Raw genomic sequence first — 19,894 nt, forward strand, 5'->3', positions numbered from 1 at the left:
ACTGCAGTGAATGACATAACAAGGGAAAAAAAAATCTTGACAAACATGGCACAAGAAAAGCTGTTGCCTCATGATTGCTTTTCTACGAAAAAGAATATGTGCAGTCGTGAACAAAAGTGGAGAGACCACGGCTCCGGGAGCGGGAGCAGCTGCGGGGTCGCTACGTGGTGCTGCTATCTCACGCCGCGTGCTCGCTTCGAAAGTACCTTGAGTGACGACAAACTTCATCCTCGCTCTCGCGCAAGTGCTTATCACACGTAATTAATTTCTAGTGCACTGTTCGGTTGCTCTGCTGCTGACGGTCGCGGTGAAGGGGATAGCGCGTCGCAAAGCGCCTAAAGTGTCTGAAGGGAAAGTAGGGCGAACTGCTTCCTTCCTCCTCTGTTTTCGGCATGCTGTTGGAAGGCTTGCACGGCTTCCACTCGACTACCGAGTCATTAGGTAGAGACGAATACATCAAGGTGCAAAATGCAAGGCAATGCGGATACCCGCTTCGAACCCCCCATTCAAATAAGTATTGAAAATGTTTGGCATTGACAGGTTCAAATAATTTGAACGTAACATTCAACTAATACTTAGTGAAGTTGCCATTAACGGCAATTACACCAGCAGCTCGGAGTGGCATCGAATCATAGTGATGACACAACGTCGGGGCGAGCACGAAGAGTCTTCCATTCTTGTTTTACGGCAGTCCATAGTTGATCAGCCTTAGCTGTGCAGAGATCCCAGGTTACAAATTACTTCTTGATCAGCCCCCACACGTTTTCAATGTGGTTCAGAAAGGGGGTATTCGAAGAGAGGATCCACAGTGCCTTGCATTTTACACCTCGGTGTATTCGTCTCTACCTAATGATTTGGGAGTCAAGTGGAAGCCACCCGTGCCTTCCAACAGCATGCCGATACAGGCACGGCATCGACGTGTAACCATCCAGGCACACCGAAAACGGAAGAGGAGGGAAGCAGTTCGCCCTAGAGACTTTAGGTGCTTTGCGATGCGCGCTCCCCTTTGCCGCGACCGTCAGCAGCAGAGCAACGTAACGGTGCACTAGAAATTTATCAAGCGTGATAAGCAACCGCGTGAGAGCGAGGGTGAAGTTTGGTGTCACTCGGGATACTCTCAAAGCGAGCGCAAGGCGTGAGATACCAGTGCCGCTAGTGGCCCCGCAGCTGCTCCCGCGCCCGGAGCCGTGGTCGCCCCACTTTTGCTAGCGACTGTACATGGCTGTCAAGTGTACAAGAGGGACTGTACCTAGCGAACATCGTTACACAAGGAGCATTGCATGTTTCAAGTGCAGCTGTAAGAAATCTTGCTAAGCTCATCGAGAATCGTATTTGCTATTTCTCACTACTGAGCCAAGAAGTCATTTGCAAACCTTGAATGCAGGCCAACCATACACTGGAAGCCAGTTTGGCAAAGCAAAGAGCTTGCACTATGCAAACAATGCCGCAAGCACTATTAAAAGTTCTTTTCCAAAAGGGATATGCTACAAGGGCATATAGTAACGAAAAACAAACAAGAAAGGAACATCGGATAAACACATGCAGCAATGAGTCTATGCATTGTTGCTTGTGTGGACATGATGCAAAGGCCTATGTCATAGCTATCTTGACGCCGTCGGCAGTGTCATTTGTTTTTAAGAAGTGAACACTAAATAATGCGCTTGTGTGGATTCACTTAATATTTCTACCTATGTACACTTGATTAAATGCTCACTGCAGCAGCTAAATGGCTGTGGTACTCTGCAGCTGAGCAAAAGGTCATAGGTTTGTTTTCTGGCCATGGATTCCATGTTCCAATAAGGGCAGTATTCTTATTACTGTGACTGATGTATCAACACAAGACTTTGGCTTTTTACATTCTAATTAGCAGAACAGTATTTCTCCATCCAACAAGTAGAAGGAGGCTCGAAACAGAAGCTCTGTTCGGTTCAGAAAATTTAACCCCAATTCGCCTAATGCCTAGCACCAAGGTTCCATGGAAAGTCACAAGCCTCTTGTGTGTGGGGTTGCAGTAATAAATAACTGCAGATGCCCAGTACACGAGCAAAGACTCCTGGATGCCAAGACATTGTGCTCTCTTTCCATATTGGTGGTTTTACTATTGCCAAACATCACTACGATAATCTTTTGTAAGCAAACAGATTTTATGAAGGGCAACAGTTTGTTTCCTTGCCACAGTACTGCAGAAGCGGAGACTCCGTTAATTTTCACAATGATGGAAAAGGTGTCAACCTTGGGTGAGGTTTGGAGGTTCATAAATAGTTAAAGTAAAGGGTTGTGCCGCACTGCCCCTTAGTGGTCTGGACAAATAAACTACGTTGCTGTCCATCTGCTAACACTTCTCATTTTCTACAAGTAATCGTTCCAACTGACACTTTAGTTTCCATCTGCATGGATAAGGAAACCAAATCAGTGTGGAACAGCAAAAACAAGATATTCATAACCTCACAACATTGCACACTGCATATGACATGTACAGTTTCGCTATGGTATGCTTACTTTTCACGCGGAGAAATGCTGCTTTGCCTGAAAGTGACGAACAAATATTTGAGACAAAAGGAACAAGGTGGTTAGCGCGGAGTTGACACAAATCCCTAACTTATTTCAAAATTTTTATTTCTCCGGATGTCTAGTTGTACCCCAGCACTTTGGATTTACATAAATATTCATAATTTAACCAGAAATGACTTTTGACGATCCTGATGGCACCAAAATATGTTATCGTGTACTGATAAACAGCCTTCACACTCTAACGTATGTATTCAGAAATGCATCTCAACTTGAAACCCACGCTTGACTTGATTTAAACGATGCCTGTTGTGAACGCACCAAAGGAAATGCAATAAGTGTCTTAGGCGCGTTCGCATTTATATTAAGTCAAGCATGGGCTTCAAGTTAAGATGCGTTTCTGAAGACAGGGGTTAATCCCTTAATGTAATGCATGCCGTGCAAGTTGAACAGATGAGTTTTCTACAAAAATTACTAGAGGGAACTGTGGTACTAGTGTCAATAGCAGCGGCAAGTAATAACCGTTCAGTCTGCATGTGAATAATGGGTAGTACATGGATTTGCCTAAACTTCGCCCTTTCTAGTTTCAAACGGCTGTTACATTTTTTTTTTTTATTGCATTGTATATGCAACAACTCACAATGATTTTTTTACACGTGCACAGAGACTGCTTTTATAAAACTGACTGCTAGAAAAGATAGGACGATAAAGTGTAAAAAATAATGCCACACGAACAGAAGATCAGCTAAATCCATGCATGGGCCATCGTAACCTAATGTTCCCATGGTAGCTGAATGATTGCAGTGTCCAGACTTCCCTCTAGAAATTTTTTTACGAAACTATCGAGTTGAAGACCGTGGGTAGAAGTATACTTGCTGTCTAATCATCAAAATGGAAGCAACAGAAGGAAATCAGAGTAGCAACAGTCATTTCTATAATGAAGAGAGGTGTTGGAATTGCTAGATCCATACATGAATTCAAGCTAACTACAGCACGATCACGACCTAGTTAGAGCTGCAGATATTCATTTGCTAAAAGTATCTGGGTAAACCACAAAGAGGAACAAAAAGTTTCATAATAGTGTGTGAACAAATCCACCATTTTTAGTGATACTATTGAAGTATGCAGTGGACAGGGTTTTAGGTTCTTTTATGCTGAATGGGAAGGCAGTGTCTTTCACACATTACCTTGCAAGTTTAAAGGAAAAACCTAACTGTTCCAAGTACCATGCATGCTAGTAATATCTGGATATAACATGATGATATAACATGACGGCTTCCGACTTCCTTGCCCTTCCATAGAGCTCAATGTAGTAAACACATAGCGAGATGATGTTCTCAGATGATCACCTTACGAGATACTTTCACTTTCATGAGACTTCACGCAACTAGCAGCTCACATGTTGGCACCAATGGACAACAGCGCGCTTGGCACTAGGCTAAGACAGTATGCTTGGTTCGTAGTGCGCCAGAATGCTATTGTGCACAGATGCCAGATGCGTCCTATGCTTGTCAAGCAAAGTGAAAGTAAATTCTATTGTGATCATCCGAGAATACTGTCCCTGCTTATAGTGCAGCTGTACAAGACAAAATATCAGTTACAGTAAGGCTGCCGGAGAATTTGTCTGCAGACAAACAAGGGCAATCCAGAGGAGGGCACATGGAACGAACGAATGAGGAAAGAGAAAAAGAAGAAAGAAAAGAAAGAGCACAACAGTGCATCTGCCACAGCGACAGCGTGTTGTATGTTCCATTACAGGCACTGTAAAAAGTCACGTGGTATGAGGCACTCTGTGGAAGCATGGCAAAAGCTGTGGACATGTAGGGGTTACCTAGGCAACAAAGAAGCCACTGCACATGCATAGCCCAATTTCGGAGGCAACGCTCTGCTCTAGCCATTTGACAGCAGCATGCACTCCATGCCAAACTCCACCTTAAACGTGTGCATTGTCGCTATTTGGCATCACAGTTGTTGTGCAATGTAAACATTTTCCTTTTTCCTCTATTCTTTTTTGTTATTTTGTCTGCTATGCCAAGATCGTCAGTAAAGGCTGGTGCTCAGGTGTAAGTTAGCAAATTTAAAAGGATGGAAACATCTCGGTCGCATGCTTCTAACTGTGCACAGATGCACAGATGCTTGGTTTGCAAGTGTTTTGCATGTCGACAGGTTTGAACATTGTTTTGGCTATGGTGCTGGACCACTGACAGTGCAAATATCAGCGACTCTGGCAAGTTATGTTATTAGCAGTCTATGCTGACCTTTGAACAAAAAAGCTTTTACCCTTTGAACTGTCTTATTTTGAGATAGCAAAGAATGCCACCGAAGTTCTTCGCCTATAGTGCACATTCAAAAATGTGCCATCACAAGGTGCAAGAGAGACTTGACCATTGGGTGTCTAGTGTTGGCTGCGAGTTTCCTTCATCCTACAGTGACCAAAGGGGTTGCTGGTTGTAATGAAGGCAAAGGAAGGATGCAGCAAGAATTTTAATCAAATTACACGAATAAGCATCGGCTGAAAGTGGTGCCTTATATACACAAACCATTTCTGTGCCTAAACAAGCCCACATGCTTTCACTTTCGCCCTTGTGTTGACAGAAGACAATATTACAAAAGGACACCAGAAACATGCTTCCTTCCCTTTTTTAGTCAATCATTTGAAAGTTCAGGGATGGAAGCGGCCCAAGGAGTCATGGAGCAGCTCTGCGAGCAGCGAATTTTGCGCATTGGAACAGGTTTGGAACATGCTTCGTAAGGTTCCACACGAGTGAAATACAGACAAATCAAGAAAAGGTGTTCTTTATTTGACTTTGCAGAACACTATTAGGTTATGATGGATCAGTTCTGCGGAAGCCAGCAAGGTGGAGGAAGTTCACTAAATGAAAAAAATTTCACATGCCCGACAAAGAAAACCCATTTGCATTTCTCGGGAATCACTTTTAAGTTACATACTCGACGTGCCAACTAAATGTGGCCAAGAAAAAAAAAATAACTAAGGGATTTACACAAACAGCCCCCACTATATGTTGATAGGCTTTTGGTAATGCTAGTCAGGAGTTTCTTTTTCGTTGTGCACAAGCATCTAATATTTGTGTTTAATTAGTTAACATTAATTGCCTCACTTAATGGATAAGAATATTGGATAATGCAAATCCTAGGTTGCTTTAAATCCAGTTATCGCTTATGTTTCAACATCCTCCACAAATTTTTCATTGACATCTCGACAATTAGGTAAGATTACAAAGTTTGCTAATTAGACGTATTCGTGCACAATGAACAAGAAATACTGATTGTGACCACCACGAACAACACCCATCAACATACACTGAAAGCTGTTCGCATAAAGCCCTCAGTTATTTTTTTAAATTCTTGTTGACATTCAGCTGACATAGGAGAGTGCTACAGAATACATGCGAAGTTACTTTGTTGGTCATTGCATGTTTGCTAGTATCCCACTAACTTGGCAGAAGAAAGACGAAAAAACTGTGACATCTATGAAAGGAATAGAGGGAAAGAAAGTGCCCAGTGGCTTTCCTATCAGTGTCGCTGACCAATACTTTGCACAAACCCCAATATTAGGGCCGCCTCATAAAGTCAATGTAAAACGACAACCGATGCTCTAAATGCTAAAAAATGGTTTCTTAAAACTTTTGGACTGGATCTGTGCAAGTCTCATCATGAACATCATTGCTGTGAATACTATTTCTGTCGTTCGTGTATTCTTCGACCCTTTACGGCTGCCATTTGGCCACTACGGTAGACTAAAACAGAAACTGCTCGGTTTGCATGTTGCGGCTGCAAAAGTCTAATTTTGCATGGTGCGGTTTGCAGAATATAGAGTAGCCAGAGTGAAAATGAGTGACAATTACGGTTGCCATGGGATATTTCTGGTCAAGAAGCTTCACAAAAGCAAGTAGCTTGTTTGTCAGCGTGCCACACTGCCATCCCGGTAACCAGATGGTGTGCATGAGCAAAATATATTTTAACATTACACACATGGTGTTTGTCATTAATTGACACAGATTTAGCAATAGGGTGTACAAGCAAGCCCTAAAATGTATAATGACAGACCGTATTACTTATTCATTCAGCTAAGAGCGCAGTTTTCTTTCCCGACTGCCCCATAAATAGAGCGCCAGTTTAAATCATCTTTAGCTGGTCTGAATATAATGCAAACTCGTAAGACTTACATAAAACATTCATAATGCATTGCAAGGCACAAAGGAGTTTCGTTTTCCTATGGCCAAGTTACAATGCGCCTCCACTAAAAAGATGCCGATGCTGAAATGGATTGCTTAAACGGACACTAAAGCGAAACAATAAATCAGTTTAGACTAATGCAGCATTGTTTAAGAACCCTGCAGGCAGTCATTTCAATAAGATAGCTTGATTATTAGATAAGAGAATGAAGTTCCAAGTATCAGTATTTGAATTTCGCGCCGAAACCCCAGCGCTGGTACGTCAGCGTGACGTCAGGGATTCCAAAGTATGTTTTCGCATTTGGGCCGCGTTGGCTGAATAAAGGTTCCCGAAACTTGCCATGTTTAATATTCGGTTTCTTTAGAACGCAATGTAGTCAATCTGCACCGCTATATATAATTAGTAGGCCCTAGAAGATGCCATCAAAATCCAAGACGTCACAGCCCCCAGGTGCGAGAACTTAGGTAGGCGTCGCCACCCGTATTTCGTTTTTGCGCTTTTTCTGGCTTACGAAACGTCTTATCGTTGTAAGAGTGGTGTTTTTGGTGTTGTAGAACGGTAATTTACTGATGCAGAAGAAAACATTTTTCACTTTAGTGTCCCTTTAAGCTTGGCTTCTAGGGCTAAATGCTAGCCAACACATGGCTGTGTGGTCATCACACGAACATTCCGCAAAATTTAGCGACTTCATTGGAAGTTAGTGTTTCGGCGCAAGTTGACGCAGCTCGGTGGTTTGGCGCAAGATGGCACAATTAGCACAGCACTTCCATCCCTGAAGTTGATATGCTACAATGCATGGAGTGACTGGTAAATTCGACAACCAATTCGGGGAACATGTCTTGAAACACAAATACCCAGAAACAGCTGCACATGTCAACTGCTGCATAGAGAGGCACCAAATCAAAAGACAGTCTTGGTAAAGTGTAAATAAGCAGGCCCACATGAGGGTTCCACATAATGAGAAGGATGTGGGGTATCAATGACCCTTCCGTTTCTTTGTTTACAATGAATATGCCATTTCTATAGGCATGCAAGACCATGGCATAAGTCTTATCAGACTACTGCTATTCTTGTTTTTGGTTTTCTTTCCGATTTATGCAACACACATGTAGTTGCATATGTCATACACTGTTCAACCTGTAACTCAAAGCTGCAAAAACCAAAAGAAATTTCACGATAAGCGGAGTTTCGAGATGAGCAAAATTACAAAAATAGAAGCTCACTGGCTGTGCATAGAGCATATAAAGCCTTTCAAAAACACTGCCAGTAATATATTCTCGGTCACTTTCGTGTGTATTAGCACCAGTGTTACTGGAACGGTGCCAATTAAACGTACATGCTTGGCAATGAGTCAACACAATTGATTCTGATGCAATATTTTAAGCCAGTAACCTGAGCATAACCAGTTCCAGACATCCAAAAAGCTGACAGTGCTTTCTGCGTTGTAATGAATGCCAGACAATTTCACTCAAAAACTGAAACTGAACTGCAGAAGTTCGCAACTGTTGCACTTTTAGCAGAGTGGCATTTACGCCTCACCATCGCGCGAGCATCAAGCAAGCATCCTTATCAAGCTGTGATCTTGCTTAAATGCAGTGGGCTTGCATACTGATTTCGCTTGGGTGCAGCACGTAGGCTAATTATGCCTGCTCAATAGTGCTGGTCACCTTGCTCAAGGTCACAATTAATATGCTGTGACCACATTCATACGTCACTGACAGTACCCTAAATGAGAGGGAAAAAACTAGACTCCTAGTTCACCACTGCTGCTGCTGCGTGAGGCCACAACGAAGCGGCAGCGAGCAGCCAAGCAAGTGCGCGCGAGCAGTGATAGAAAGAATAGAGAAAGATAAGCAGGGAGCACAGCCTGGCGTAGCATCTGGCTCGGCTAGCGAGCTGCTGCCGAGTGAAATGGGGTACGGCACAATAACTTTTCAAGAAAAAAGGTGAGAGACACATGAGTTGACACCACAGTTTGAGTTAATGAGGGTTTACTGTATTTTGATAACCCTGTCCTCGAACACGTGAAAGTAAAGCTTTTTTCTCATAATAGGGAGTTTTAGATTTTGCATACGCTAACGGGTTTGGGTACCCAAAGGGGCCTTTGCATATGTAAAGTGCCATGCCTAGCTTGCATTGTTTTGTACTCCTTTAAGGTTCTTTTGTAAGCTTGGCAGTTTGCATCCCGACTTTCCACATGCAAAACCGAAAATTTCCTAATTTCAGATATTATGCCCGTCTTGATACTATTCCATAATGTCAATTCTGTGGCTCATCACAAAATGAGAACCATGTTAACTAGTGTAGTGACTACTTTTAGCAACACTGATGTATACATTTAGAAGGTTCCTAGTGCGTGAAAGCAATGAGTTCAAACATTTCAATAAAGCACCATCAAACGTTTACATGCAGCACCTGTTAATACACCCCAGTTAGGTTGCGTGGCTAGGAATAAGTATAGCAGACGCACGACACCTCATCTCAGCGGGTGACCTCATCTGAGTACATCACACAAGCTTGTTGCCCTTTATTTGTTGATACTGTGTGTCCTGCTCTGGATTGCCTTTGCCACTCTCTTCTCTAGCTGCGCACACTATTAAGGAATGTGCTCACTGCCTAGTTGTCTGCCGGGTAATACAGCAGCTGGTCTGTAGCCGTGTTTTTTATTTATGCAATACATCAGGTCTTGCGAAGGTCCAAGCAGGAGGGAGTTTGCGTAGGTGCATTTTAAGCAGTACGCATGCAGGTTCTTATCTATGGGAGGGAAAACTAAAGTCTGAAGAAGCTGTGTTTTATTTAGACTTGTAGTAAAGGTAATTATGAGTGGTTTTAAATGTATACAGTAGACTTCCATTAACTCGATGTTTTGGTTAATTCAAACTCGACCGAAGGTCCCGGCCAGTGCCGATGGGTGTGAACTTTTGTTATTTCGATCCTAAAGTTGGCCTTCACCGAATAATTCGAACTTGACCAGTCAGCATGCATATGCGCCTGATTCCCTTTATTACTTATTACGGTAGACACTATTTTACACAGAAAAGCAACCTTACCATTTATAACACTGTAAATACGCATATAAGATTGATACCGCTTGCAAACCTTCCATCAAGCTTCTATTGACCTTGTGAGTTGTTCTATAATAGTGCGCAAATGGAAGAGTTAGGCAAGCATTTTCTACGAATTAACTTGCTACAACTGTCTCTGTTCCCTGCAACAACCACTCAGAAAAAGTGTTGCTCAGAGCTCTTAGTACGACTGTGTGTCATAATACAGCACATATACGGAGTGATCACTTTCAAGCTTTATGGAATTTTTAAAAATCGCCTGTTGCTGGATTATCCAGAGGCGGACATAACTTGCATCAGAAATGAAAAGCACTAATTAAGTGCCTCGTTAATTAGTTTACAGCACATATTCCAATTTACAAATTGTAGCCGGTGAGTTTGCAAGGCATATCCACTTTGAATGAATTTCCAGAATGGCACCAGTTTGGAGGTAAGTGCCCATTAAACTTGCAGTAAAAATGCACTTTTGATCCGCTTATCTTTTTAATAAAATGCTCTTTTATGCATTGAAGCATGAAAGTAACTCAAAACACCCAAGTATTTTCATCCCACACTTTGGGGAAATAACATCTCGAAACTGGTGTCATCCTGGAAATTCATTTCAAGTGGACATGTCTTGCAAGCTCACCGGTTACAATTTGTAAATTGTAATATGAGCTGTAAAATAATTAATTAGGAAGTTAATCAGTGAATTCTGGTTAATTAGATTATTATGTGTTTAGATTTCTCATGCTGGTAACGTCTGCCTCTTCAAATAATCCAGCTCAGGGACAAAAACTGTGCTATCGGCCACAGGCAATTTTCAAAAATTCCGTAAAGCTTAAAAATGGTTTCCTCACACACATCATGAATATTGGGACAGAAATTGCCTCGAATAAAGAATTTATGGTTCAGAGGAAGCATTAGCTCGGGGCCAAGTCCAATTTCTCTATTAAAGTACATGTAAAATGTGGAATTGCATTCGTGAAACAACTGCTAGACCTATTTGAATAGAATTTTTTGCACTTTCGAGAAAAGAACTCTAGCAACTTTAGGGAGCAGAATTTTGAGTTAGGGCCTCAAATAGTTTTTCAAAAATTGGCTAAATTCGTTAGCTATTCAAAGAGAGAGAGAGAGAGAAAGAAAAAGGGGAGGAGACAGAACAGATCCTGGGATATTGTAAACTGCATCCTTACAGTATCTCAAGCAGACAAGATTTATACATGAGTTTACAGCTTACATGGAATTGTTAAGTGTTTACAAGCATCTTGCAAGAGCCCTAGTCACAAATTAGAGATATACGTCAGAGTGATGTTAAATACATCACCTTTTTACACATGTATTATTAGGTGCAGTTTACATAATTGATATGGCTTTATGCTGCAGAGTTACAAAGTTGTAAATGTGGTACTTTACTTTCTTGCAATTTTGCAATACCTTGCTAAGAAAAATGTTTACCATAAATAAATTGAAAATTCACTTCTACAGTTACTCACTCTTAACGTTTTCTTTAAAATGCAATGAACCTCATTATTATCAATGCATTGGTTGCCAATAAATATGATTTATTCTGTCCCATACATATACAGTAAAAGCTCATTAATTCGAACTGCGAGGGGAAGCCACTTCAGTTCGAATTAATGAAAGTTCGAACTAACGAAAGTGAAGGAGAACAACAGTATACTGCGATTTGGAAGCAGTAGGGCATGTCAGAAATTTGGCGTGTCAGAAAGTGATGGCGTGTGCCGCGGGCACACGCCATCTCTGGTCGCAGCTCTGGGTTCGACTGTGCCACACCACCGATGTCCAGCGAAACGAACATTAGCCGAGGCTTAACAACATCACAAAACGGCCGGTACCTCCTAAGCTGAAAACAAACATGCACAACCGATGAAGACTGCCGAGACAAAGACGCTTAACTAAAGCCCCTTAAACTTCGTAAAGTAGTGCCACGCTTTGAAGAATGCCGCCTCCTCCTCGCGTGCTCTGGCCGAGGCCGACGCGGCGTCGCTATTGGCCTAATAGCATCACATGGGCCCTCGCACCGTGCATCAGTGCCATTTTTGCTCGTGAAGCGTCTACGGAGTGGCGAGGAGCGCATGTTGGCGCCGTTGCTACGCTCGAGCGCTGTAGGTGGCGCCACGGTCGAGGAGGGAGCGTGAAAGAGAGGAGAAACGAGGAGGAGGGAAGGCGGAGGAGGAGAGTGTCACTACTTTACGAAGTTTAGGGGCTTTACGCTGAACATGTGAAGGTTGCGAAGGCCCCGATTCGTCGGTTCTTGATTGCAAGCGCAGCACTTGATTCGCTGTGTTTTGGTGCTTTCCGCGCCATCTGCCGCACAACATTAGCAGCTACACAAGATTTGCAAAGCCTTCGAGATTCACAACGGGCAAGACGTCTCGGAGGTCACGTAGAACGGAGAGGAGGCAGCCGCCGCTGCCTTCTGGCCGACCCGGTGCCGGTTAGATATTTCCCGATTTTGCCTTCTTTCACCGTTCTCTCCGTACCGGATGCGACGCAGCCTTGTGTGCTGGCAGTAAGCGCGTTTCCCTGGCCGTGTGCCCGGCGCCAAGCCGCCGGCACGGTGGCGCGTAGTTCGAATTATTCGTGGCGGAACCTTCTCTCGTTCGAATTAACTGGCTTTTTTATACATAGACTTCTGTGGAGCTTGGCCGGACCAAACTGTACAGTTCGAATTATTCATAAATTCGAATTATTGAAGTTCGAATTAACAAGCGTTCACTGTATATAGAAGCTCCTGAGCTGAGGGTGTAAGACTGGGGTTGAAGATTCGTATGCAGAAGACAAAGATAATGATAAATAGCCAGGCAAAAGAACAAAAGTTCAGGATCGCCAGTCAGCCTCTAGAGTCTGTGAAGGAGTATGTTTACCTGGGTCAATTAATCACAGGGAACCCCGATCATGAGAAGGAAATTCACAGAAGAATAAAAATGGGTTGGATCGCATACGACAGACACTGCCAGCTCCTGAATGTAAGCTTACCATTATCATTGAAAAGGAAGGTGTACAATCAGTGCATTTTACCAGTGCTGACATATGGGGCAGAAATTTGGAGACTGACAAAGAAGCTTGAGAAAGAGTTAAGGACTGCGCAAAGAGTGATGAAACAAGATTGCTAGGCATAACGTTAAGAGACAGAAAGAAAGCTGTTTGGATCGGAGAGCAAACGGGTATGGACAATATTCTAATTGACATCAAGAGGAAAAAATGGAGCTGGGCAGGTCATGTAATGCGCCGGTTAGATAACCATTGGACCATTAGGGTTACAGAATGGGTATCAAGAGAAGGAAAACACAATCGAGGACGACAAGAGACTAGGTGAAGCGATGAAATTAGGAAATTCGCGGGTGCTAGTTGGAATCGGTTGGCGCAAAGCAGGGGTAATTGGAGATCGCAGGGAGAGGCCTTCATCCTGCAGTGGACATAAAACACTCTTATGATGATGATGATGATGAGCTAAACCTTCGAGAGTGAAGGTATTAAAGGTAAATGGGCAGTTCATATAACGCAGTAGCCTTTATTCGACAATACGGCACACCCCTTTCACAACGGCACCAGAAATGTGCCAACACGCTTGTGAAACCCATCCGTTCATTACAACATCGAATTGAAACGACGAAGCAGTTTTTTACAGCGCCAGCTCGAGTGTATGGGTGTCCCTTGGTAGAACAGCAGAGCCGAGCCTGTGCTGCCTTAAAGAGGAAAACTAAAGGAACTTGTGCAGTGCAATGTTTCGAACAGCCCACTTTTGGCAAGCAGTCTAATAGTGCTAGCAGAATCTAAATTTCAGTGTTCAGTCCTCATGCTACTGTTTCACGCGTCCGTCGGCCAATGCGAAAACAGGGTGTTTTACCATGTACTACTGCTCGTGACAAGGCAAGTTATAATGATTAAAATCAAGGTAAATACTGTAGAAGTTATATGCAAGCATTTTTTGCATGGTTGTTGCACTGTACAAATATTCCCCTGGTCTCTTAGGTGTTTGATCCCATTTTTCCTGTTTATCCTATGATTAGCCACCTGAACTGCCACTTCAGGTTTTAAAATCACGTGTGGAAAGCTTGAAATGCGCTGCACCAACCTCCATAGGCCGGCACTGTAAACACAGCAACTGCCTTTAGGAAATGGATTGTTGAGTCATTTTTATAACATTTACAGACGAAAAGAACCGAAAAAGTTACTTTGAAGTACCGTCAGGAGTGTACTACCACACAAAACTAGTGAACAAACACTATGAGACGCATGTGTACGCTGCCCGGACTCTAGCAGAAGACAGATTTAAGTCCTGGCCCTGACGTCATCTGAGCGATGCTCGCAGTGTCTGTCAAGGCCACACCTGGGGCCAATACCTTGCACTGGTGGTGTGATCAAGATATGGGTGAGAGACGAGCAACTTGTATGTTCCGATGGCCAGATATGCATTGTCGCTTGGACTGCATGCCTTGCATGCATGTATGTAAAATGTGCGTAAAGATATGTGTGAAAATATGCTTATATGACCTTCAAGCGGGTCCCTCCTTGCATGTGTGTGACAATTCCCCAAGATTCTGATGCATCCTGCAGGATATACGTATCAGCTTACTGGTCAGCCCATTTAAAGGGACCCTGAAACGATTTTGACGATTTTCTACAGATGTACTGAGTCGTTAGAGTAGGTCCTTCTGATAATTAATTGACGCATCTAAGTGCTCCGCATAAAGCGTGTAATTTATTATAAGGTTTTAAATATGTACATTGCTGCCGATCGCAGCTCACTGCTCGGCAGAATTTTCAGCTGGCCCTACCCATGTGACGTAAACCACCCAATTGACATCATGTGGGCGAGCTATCCGAATGGCTACCCAGGGCACGTCATCTATAATTTTTCCACCTTTATGGTGAACAAATGATGTTCGTAATAGTTGAAATGTTAGTTAATTTGTTTCTATAAAAAGAAAGTAACAGAAAGAGAATGCATAAGAACAATTTCTCACTACACTTAAGCACTTCAGGCACACAGCAAGCATCATCTGCTTGTGTTACAACGCACTCCATTTTCACGAGAGCTCCGTGGTCAGAGTCGGTCTCAGCCTTTTCGCGAGCACTATGATTCGACTTTGTTGCGTTGTGGACTGCAAATGTAGTGACTGGCAATATGTTAAGCTGCGACATCGTGTCTCTCTGCAAGGCAGCAGACGAGTGGACTGGCTGCAGCGCATCGGACGGCCGCTATCCAATCGGCGCCAGGATTTGTGCGATTGCGGCCGTCACTTTACACCGGAAGATTACTAACGCAATAGTGTTTCGCGAGGCCGGTATTAGGGCAAACGCAAGCGCAAGGGCACAGGGCACAGGGCCTGACCATGTCCCCTTGCGTGTCATTTCACGGGATGAGCAGAAGCGAAAATGTGAATGGTCTGCACGGTGCAGCCACCTGGTGGCTCGGCGCAAACGGGTGGCTGGACCGTGGAGACCGATCAGGCAGCTCACGTACGTCTACGCTAAAGTTTCTTCATCAGCTTGAGTTACCAGGATACCACACACGTTCGGCGCTGCGACAGAATGCTCGCAACACACGCTGCTTCGATAGCTCTCGCTTGGGATCGACTGCCAAGCAGCTGGCGGAGAGCTTGGAGAGGCTTCGCGCGCGCGCTCCTAGAGAACCGGAAGTCGACGACACGACGTGCCATCATGACGCAGAGCCAGTGAAGGTGGTGCTTAGCCCCGATCACTCGGCGAACGAGTTGAAGAGAGAAAATGCATGACTATGGCGGAGGGTAACTTGTAATGATCCGTAGACCTCTTAATATGAGACGTTTCACACAAACTGTGGTGCGAATGATTAACTTTAGCTGTACCCTACGCGTCTACAAAATTTGTCCGAACCGTTTCAGGGGCCCTTTAACACTTGCATACACTCGATGGTACATCCAAGACCTGAAAAAGTTCAGTCATGCAGCATGCTTAAACCCTGTCAGGGTCAATGACGTAAATATATGGCGCCACGAGCAAGTCTAAAATGGTCGATGCCGTATATTTACGGCGCCGTCTGTACGTTTAAAAAAGCGCCCCAATTTCCTAACTTTTTCTTTTCTGGCATGTGCTGCCACTATGTGGGACTACAGGGAATTTCTTTCTCGCACCTCCCTCTCTCGGTTTTCGTTGCATGGTTTGTTTTAGAGCTAGTTTGCTCTGGCGCGTCTATATAGTACCGCTCGCACATTGGCGCATGCGGGCGGTTTTGGCTTCTTTCACTCTCAAAACTGATGGCTATCTCATTACTAATCGCTCAAAGGGCAACCACCTGTTTCTCATTCGTTTAGTGCTTACAGGGGTGCGCATAGGAAAGTTGCCGCCGTGCATGCTTTTCCTGTTCCTTTCTTTCTTCCTTTCTTGGATACTCGTGAAAACTAATCGCCTCTGGTTGGCGATACGATGAAGATTAACGGAAGTTTGCCACACATTTTGCTTTTTTGACGGGCATGAAGCCCCACAGTTTTCTTGAGTGCGCTCACCTACGCAGTTCGATTACACTATGGACGTAAATATTAGTGTAAGAGCAGAAACATTTGACACTTGCGAAATATTCTCGTGTGCGTATTTTCTAAGCCTTGAACTATGTGTATAACAATGTATCAAATTTTTTATTCTTATAAGTTTATTTCATTTTTTATTGTTGTTATTCATGAATAAACAGTACACATATACCAGCGCAAAATTTTTTCTCACTTTACGGTCACCCTAGAAAAATTACGGTAAATCTTTTCCGAAATAGGTCCCTCAGAAGAATTGGAATCTGCAATAAAAAAAATCAACCCTGGGCGGTCGCATATGGCGAAAAAAATTGCCTCTGGAAGGGTTAAAAGTGAAAGTACTTCACTATGTGACAATAGATTGAATATAAATTCCTTAAATAGCCCAATCCGTGAATCATACATCTACAATTCAGTTTCTCTAGCATCTTTGGCAAAACTATCAGTGTTAGGTAGGATACAGCCTTTCTATAGTGCATAGAGCCTGCATGTAGAAGGTATGCCTGGGCTGGTGGTATATCTGTGCCAAGCAATGCTGCTAAGCACTGTTTGCCCACCCCCCTCACACATACTCAAATTAAGTTTCACAACTTGATTGCAACGTGCTCTAATATTTTGCGTGTTTATTCCGAGACCGTACAAGTAATTGCATAATATCTGTGAAAACAATCGCATCACAGTTTTTTTTAATGAAATCTCCCAACTCTTCAAACATAGCTTATGAGCTAAACTTTTTGCACAACTGATTTTAGCTAATTTGCTCAGTGGTCAGCAAGAAAAGTTATTCTCAGCGGCTTGACAAGTGAAAATAATATGCCGTTGTTCCTCACCTACAAAGCACCACTTTTTTTTACAGAATGGTTTAAATTATGTGAAACCCCCAGTTATATTTTTAAGCCGCCGCATAACGAAGCCACGCATTAAAAACTGTTGCAGTCTCACCTATGGCTGCTGATGTCTGGCGGCCCCAGATGGCGACCAAGCTGGGGCTGTCAAGTTTGCTACGCAGTTGCTGTTCTTGCATCAATTCCCAGTTTGCACCTGTAAATAAAAGGTTTACATGCAACAGTATTTAGATTCTCTGGTTCTTTCTCACTGCAGCAGAAAGTGTTGCACATCCAGTGTGCTTGTAAATTTTTACCTATAGGCAGCCAATTACGAATAATTTTTTAGAAGTTGTTCAAGTTGTTCAATGTATGTTAATTGCACTATGCATGTTCCTCAACTGCAACGTGTTCTTTCTGAGAAACCTTTGTAGCTTTGTGGAACATTCAGGTGGATGACAATTTTTTTCCTTTCATGATACTTCCTCCACCTTGCGCGATTCCACAGAACTCATTTGCCATATGCATGTTAATCAGTTCGAAAACACAACTACCTTAATAAAGCGACCCTGCCACATTCAAGACATTGTCTTTTTTCTTCATTTGTGCATTATCATCATATTGTCGCAACGTCAGAAACAGGGGTCGTAAATCACTATTCAGGTGGCACAGCAGCAGGTCGCCTTTTTAATATCGAGCAAAACTGCGACTTCTTCTTCACTGTGCCTTGGCACAAACGCTCATGCCTACATGCGTTGACCTCTTCTTCATCGGAGTACTTGTGCGGCATCTGCATCCCTCCGAAGGAAGCATCGTCCTGATGCGCAAATTAATTGGGACAACGGGACAGAGTACAACAGGACAGAGTCACACAAACACACACACACACACACACACCCACAAAAAAGCAAGTTAGGTCGACAGGTACGGCTTCATCCGTACCACATCGAGTAAGTGCTTGCGGCGATTGGAGCTATTGTCACCGCCGGATCACCCTGTACGGCCCAAAGTACTGTCGTAGGAGTTTTTCAGGGAGCCCACGACGGCGTATGGGTATCCAGACCCATACCTTGTCGCCGGGGGTGTAGAAAACGGACCTATGTTGAAGATCGTACAGTTTTGCATCTTGGTCTTGCTTAACGCAGATACGTACGCGGGCAAGCTGTCTGGCTTCTTCAGCGTGCTGAGTAAATTTGTCAACATCGGTAGGTAGGTCGTCAAACTCGTGCGACAACAAGGCATCTAGCGTTGTCGTGGCTTTGCGACCATGGACCAAGCTCAACGGTGTCATTCAAGTAGTTTCCTGTCGAGCAGTATTGTAGGCGAATGTTACGTAGGGCAAAATCTGATCCCAGTTCTTATGTTCTATATCGACATACATGCATACATACGTGCCTGTGAGGGTCTTCTTAAGACGCTCGATTAGTCCGTTCGTCTGGGGATGATAAGCGGTTGTTTTCCAGTGGCTTGTGCCACAGTCTGAGAAGCGAGTCAAGAAGTTCAGCAGTGAAGGTAGTTCCCCTGTCTGTGATGACTACTTTTGAGGCGCCGTGCCTAAGGACGTTGTTTTCAATGAAAAAATGAGCTGCTTCGGCTGCTGTGTCCCACTGTGTAGCTTTAGTCTCCGCGTAGCGTGTCAGGTAATTGGTGGCAACAATGATCCATCTGTTGCCGGCTGTATAAGTTGGAAATGGGCCCAGGAAATCCATTCCAACTAGGACGAATGGATGGCCTGGTACCTCGACCGGATATGAGAGACCTGCGGGCTTGCCGGGAGGCGCTTTGCGTCTTTGGCAGTCCGCATGTTTGTACGTGACGTTTTACAGCAGCGGGGAGCTTCAGGCAGTAGTACTTCCGTTGGAGTCGGGACAATGTTCTCATGTAGCCTAGATGACCTGTGGTGGTTTCATCGTGGCATGCTTTTAGTAGTTATTCTCGAAGTGATGCCGGAACGACAATCAGGTACGTGCTGCCACTGGCAGAAAAGTTCTTCTTATATAGAACATCGTTTCGCAGACAAAACGACGGCAGTCCCCTGGCATAGAGTCGCGTAACGTCTTTACTTTGACCTTCCAAGAAATTAATGAGTGGGAGCAGCTCTGGATCGTGGTGCCACTTCTGTGAGATAGTGACGGCGTCGACGACGGCCACAAATGCCAACGTCCACGTCATTGTTACCTGCAAACTCGACAGGGGACCGCGAGAGGCAGTCGGCGTCACTGTGCCTCTTTCCCGATTTGTAAATGATGGTTATGTCGAACTCCTAAAGCCTAAGACTTCAGCGCGCCAGACGGCCAGATGGGTTTTTTAAGTTAGTCAGCCAACAAAGAGAATGATAATCGCTGACAACCTTGAATGAACGGCTGTATAAATACGGGCGAAATTTTATAACCACCCACACCACGGTGAGGCATTCCTTCTCGGCAGTTGAGTAGTTTTCCTCCGTATGAGAGACAGTTCGGCTAGCGTAGGAGATTACTTTTTTGGAGCCATCTTGCCACTGTACCAGTATGGCACATTAGACCAACATTACTCGCATCAGTGTGAAGTGCTATAGGGGCACCTCGGTCGAAGTGTGCAAGAACAGGAGGCGTCTGCTGGTATTGAAATAGTTCACTGAATGCTACTTGCTCATTTTCCCCCCACAGAAAGGGAACATTGTCTTGTGTCAAGCATGTTAATGGCGCAGCAATACATGAAAAATTCGCAATAAAGCGTCGGTAATAGGTGCACAGCCCCAAGAAGCGCCTCACTGCCTTCTTGTCGGAAGGTTTGGGGAACTTTGCCA

General features: G+C 43.9%; 1 protein-coding gene across 5 annotated transcripts in view; it reads right to left on the minus strand.

Moving 5' to 3' along the window:
• The window catches only part of LOC126544472 (uncharacterized), a 79,156-nt gene that overhangs the window by 29,083 nt on the left and 30,179 nt on the right, over positions 1 to 19,894 (minus strand). For 3 of the 5 annotated variants that reach the window (XM_055061503.2, XM_055061501.2, XM_055061502.2), the window contains exons 9-10: positions 17,225 to 17,323; positions 2,500 to 2,526 (exon numbers count right to left, since the gene is read on the minus strand). In XM_055061503.2, coding sequence (XP_054917478.1) covers positions 2,500 to 2,526; positions 17,225 to 17,323 — 126 coding nt within the window. The remainder of the gene's footprint in view (positions 1 to 2,499; positions 2,527 to 17,224; positions 17,324 to 19,894) is intronic. The other 2 variants (XM_050191802.3, XM_050191803.3) reach the window with 1 other exon arrangement.

Source organism: Dermacentor andersoni, chromosome 1, assembly GCF_023375885.2.
Source record: "Dermacentor andersoni chromosome 1, qqDerAnde1_hic_scaffold, whole genome shotgun sequence".
Classification (NCBI taxonomy): domain Eukaryota; kingdom Metazoa; phylum Arthropoda; class Arachnida; order Ixodida; family Ixodidae; genus Dermacentor; species Dermacentor andersoni.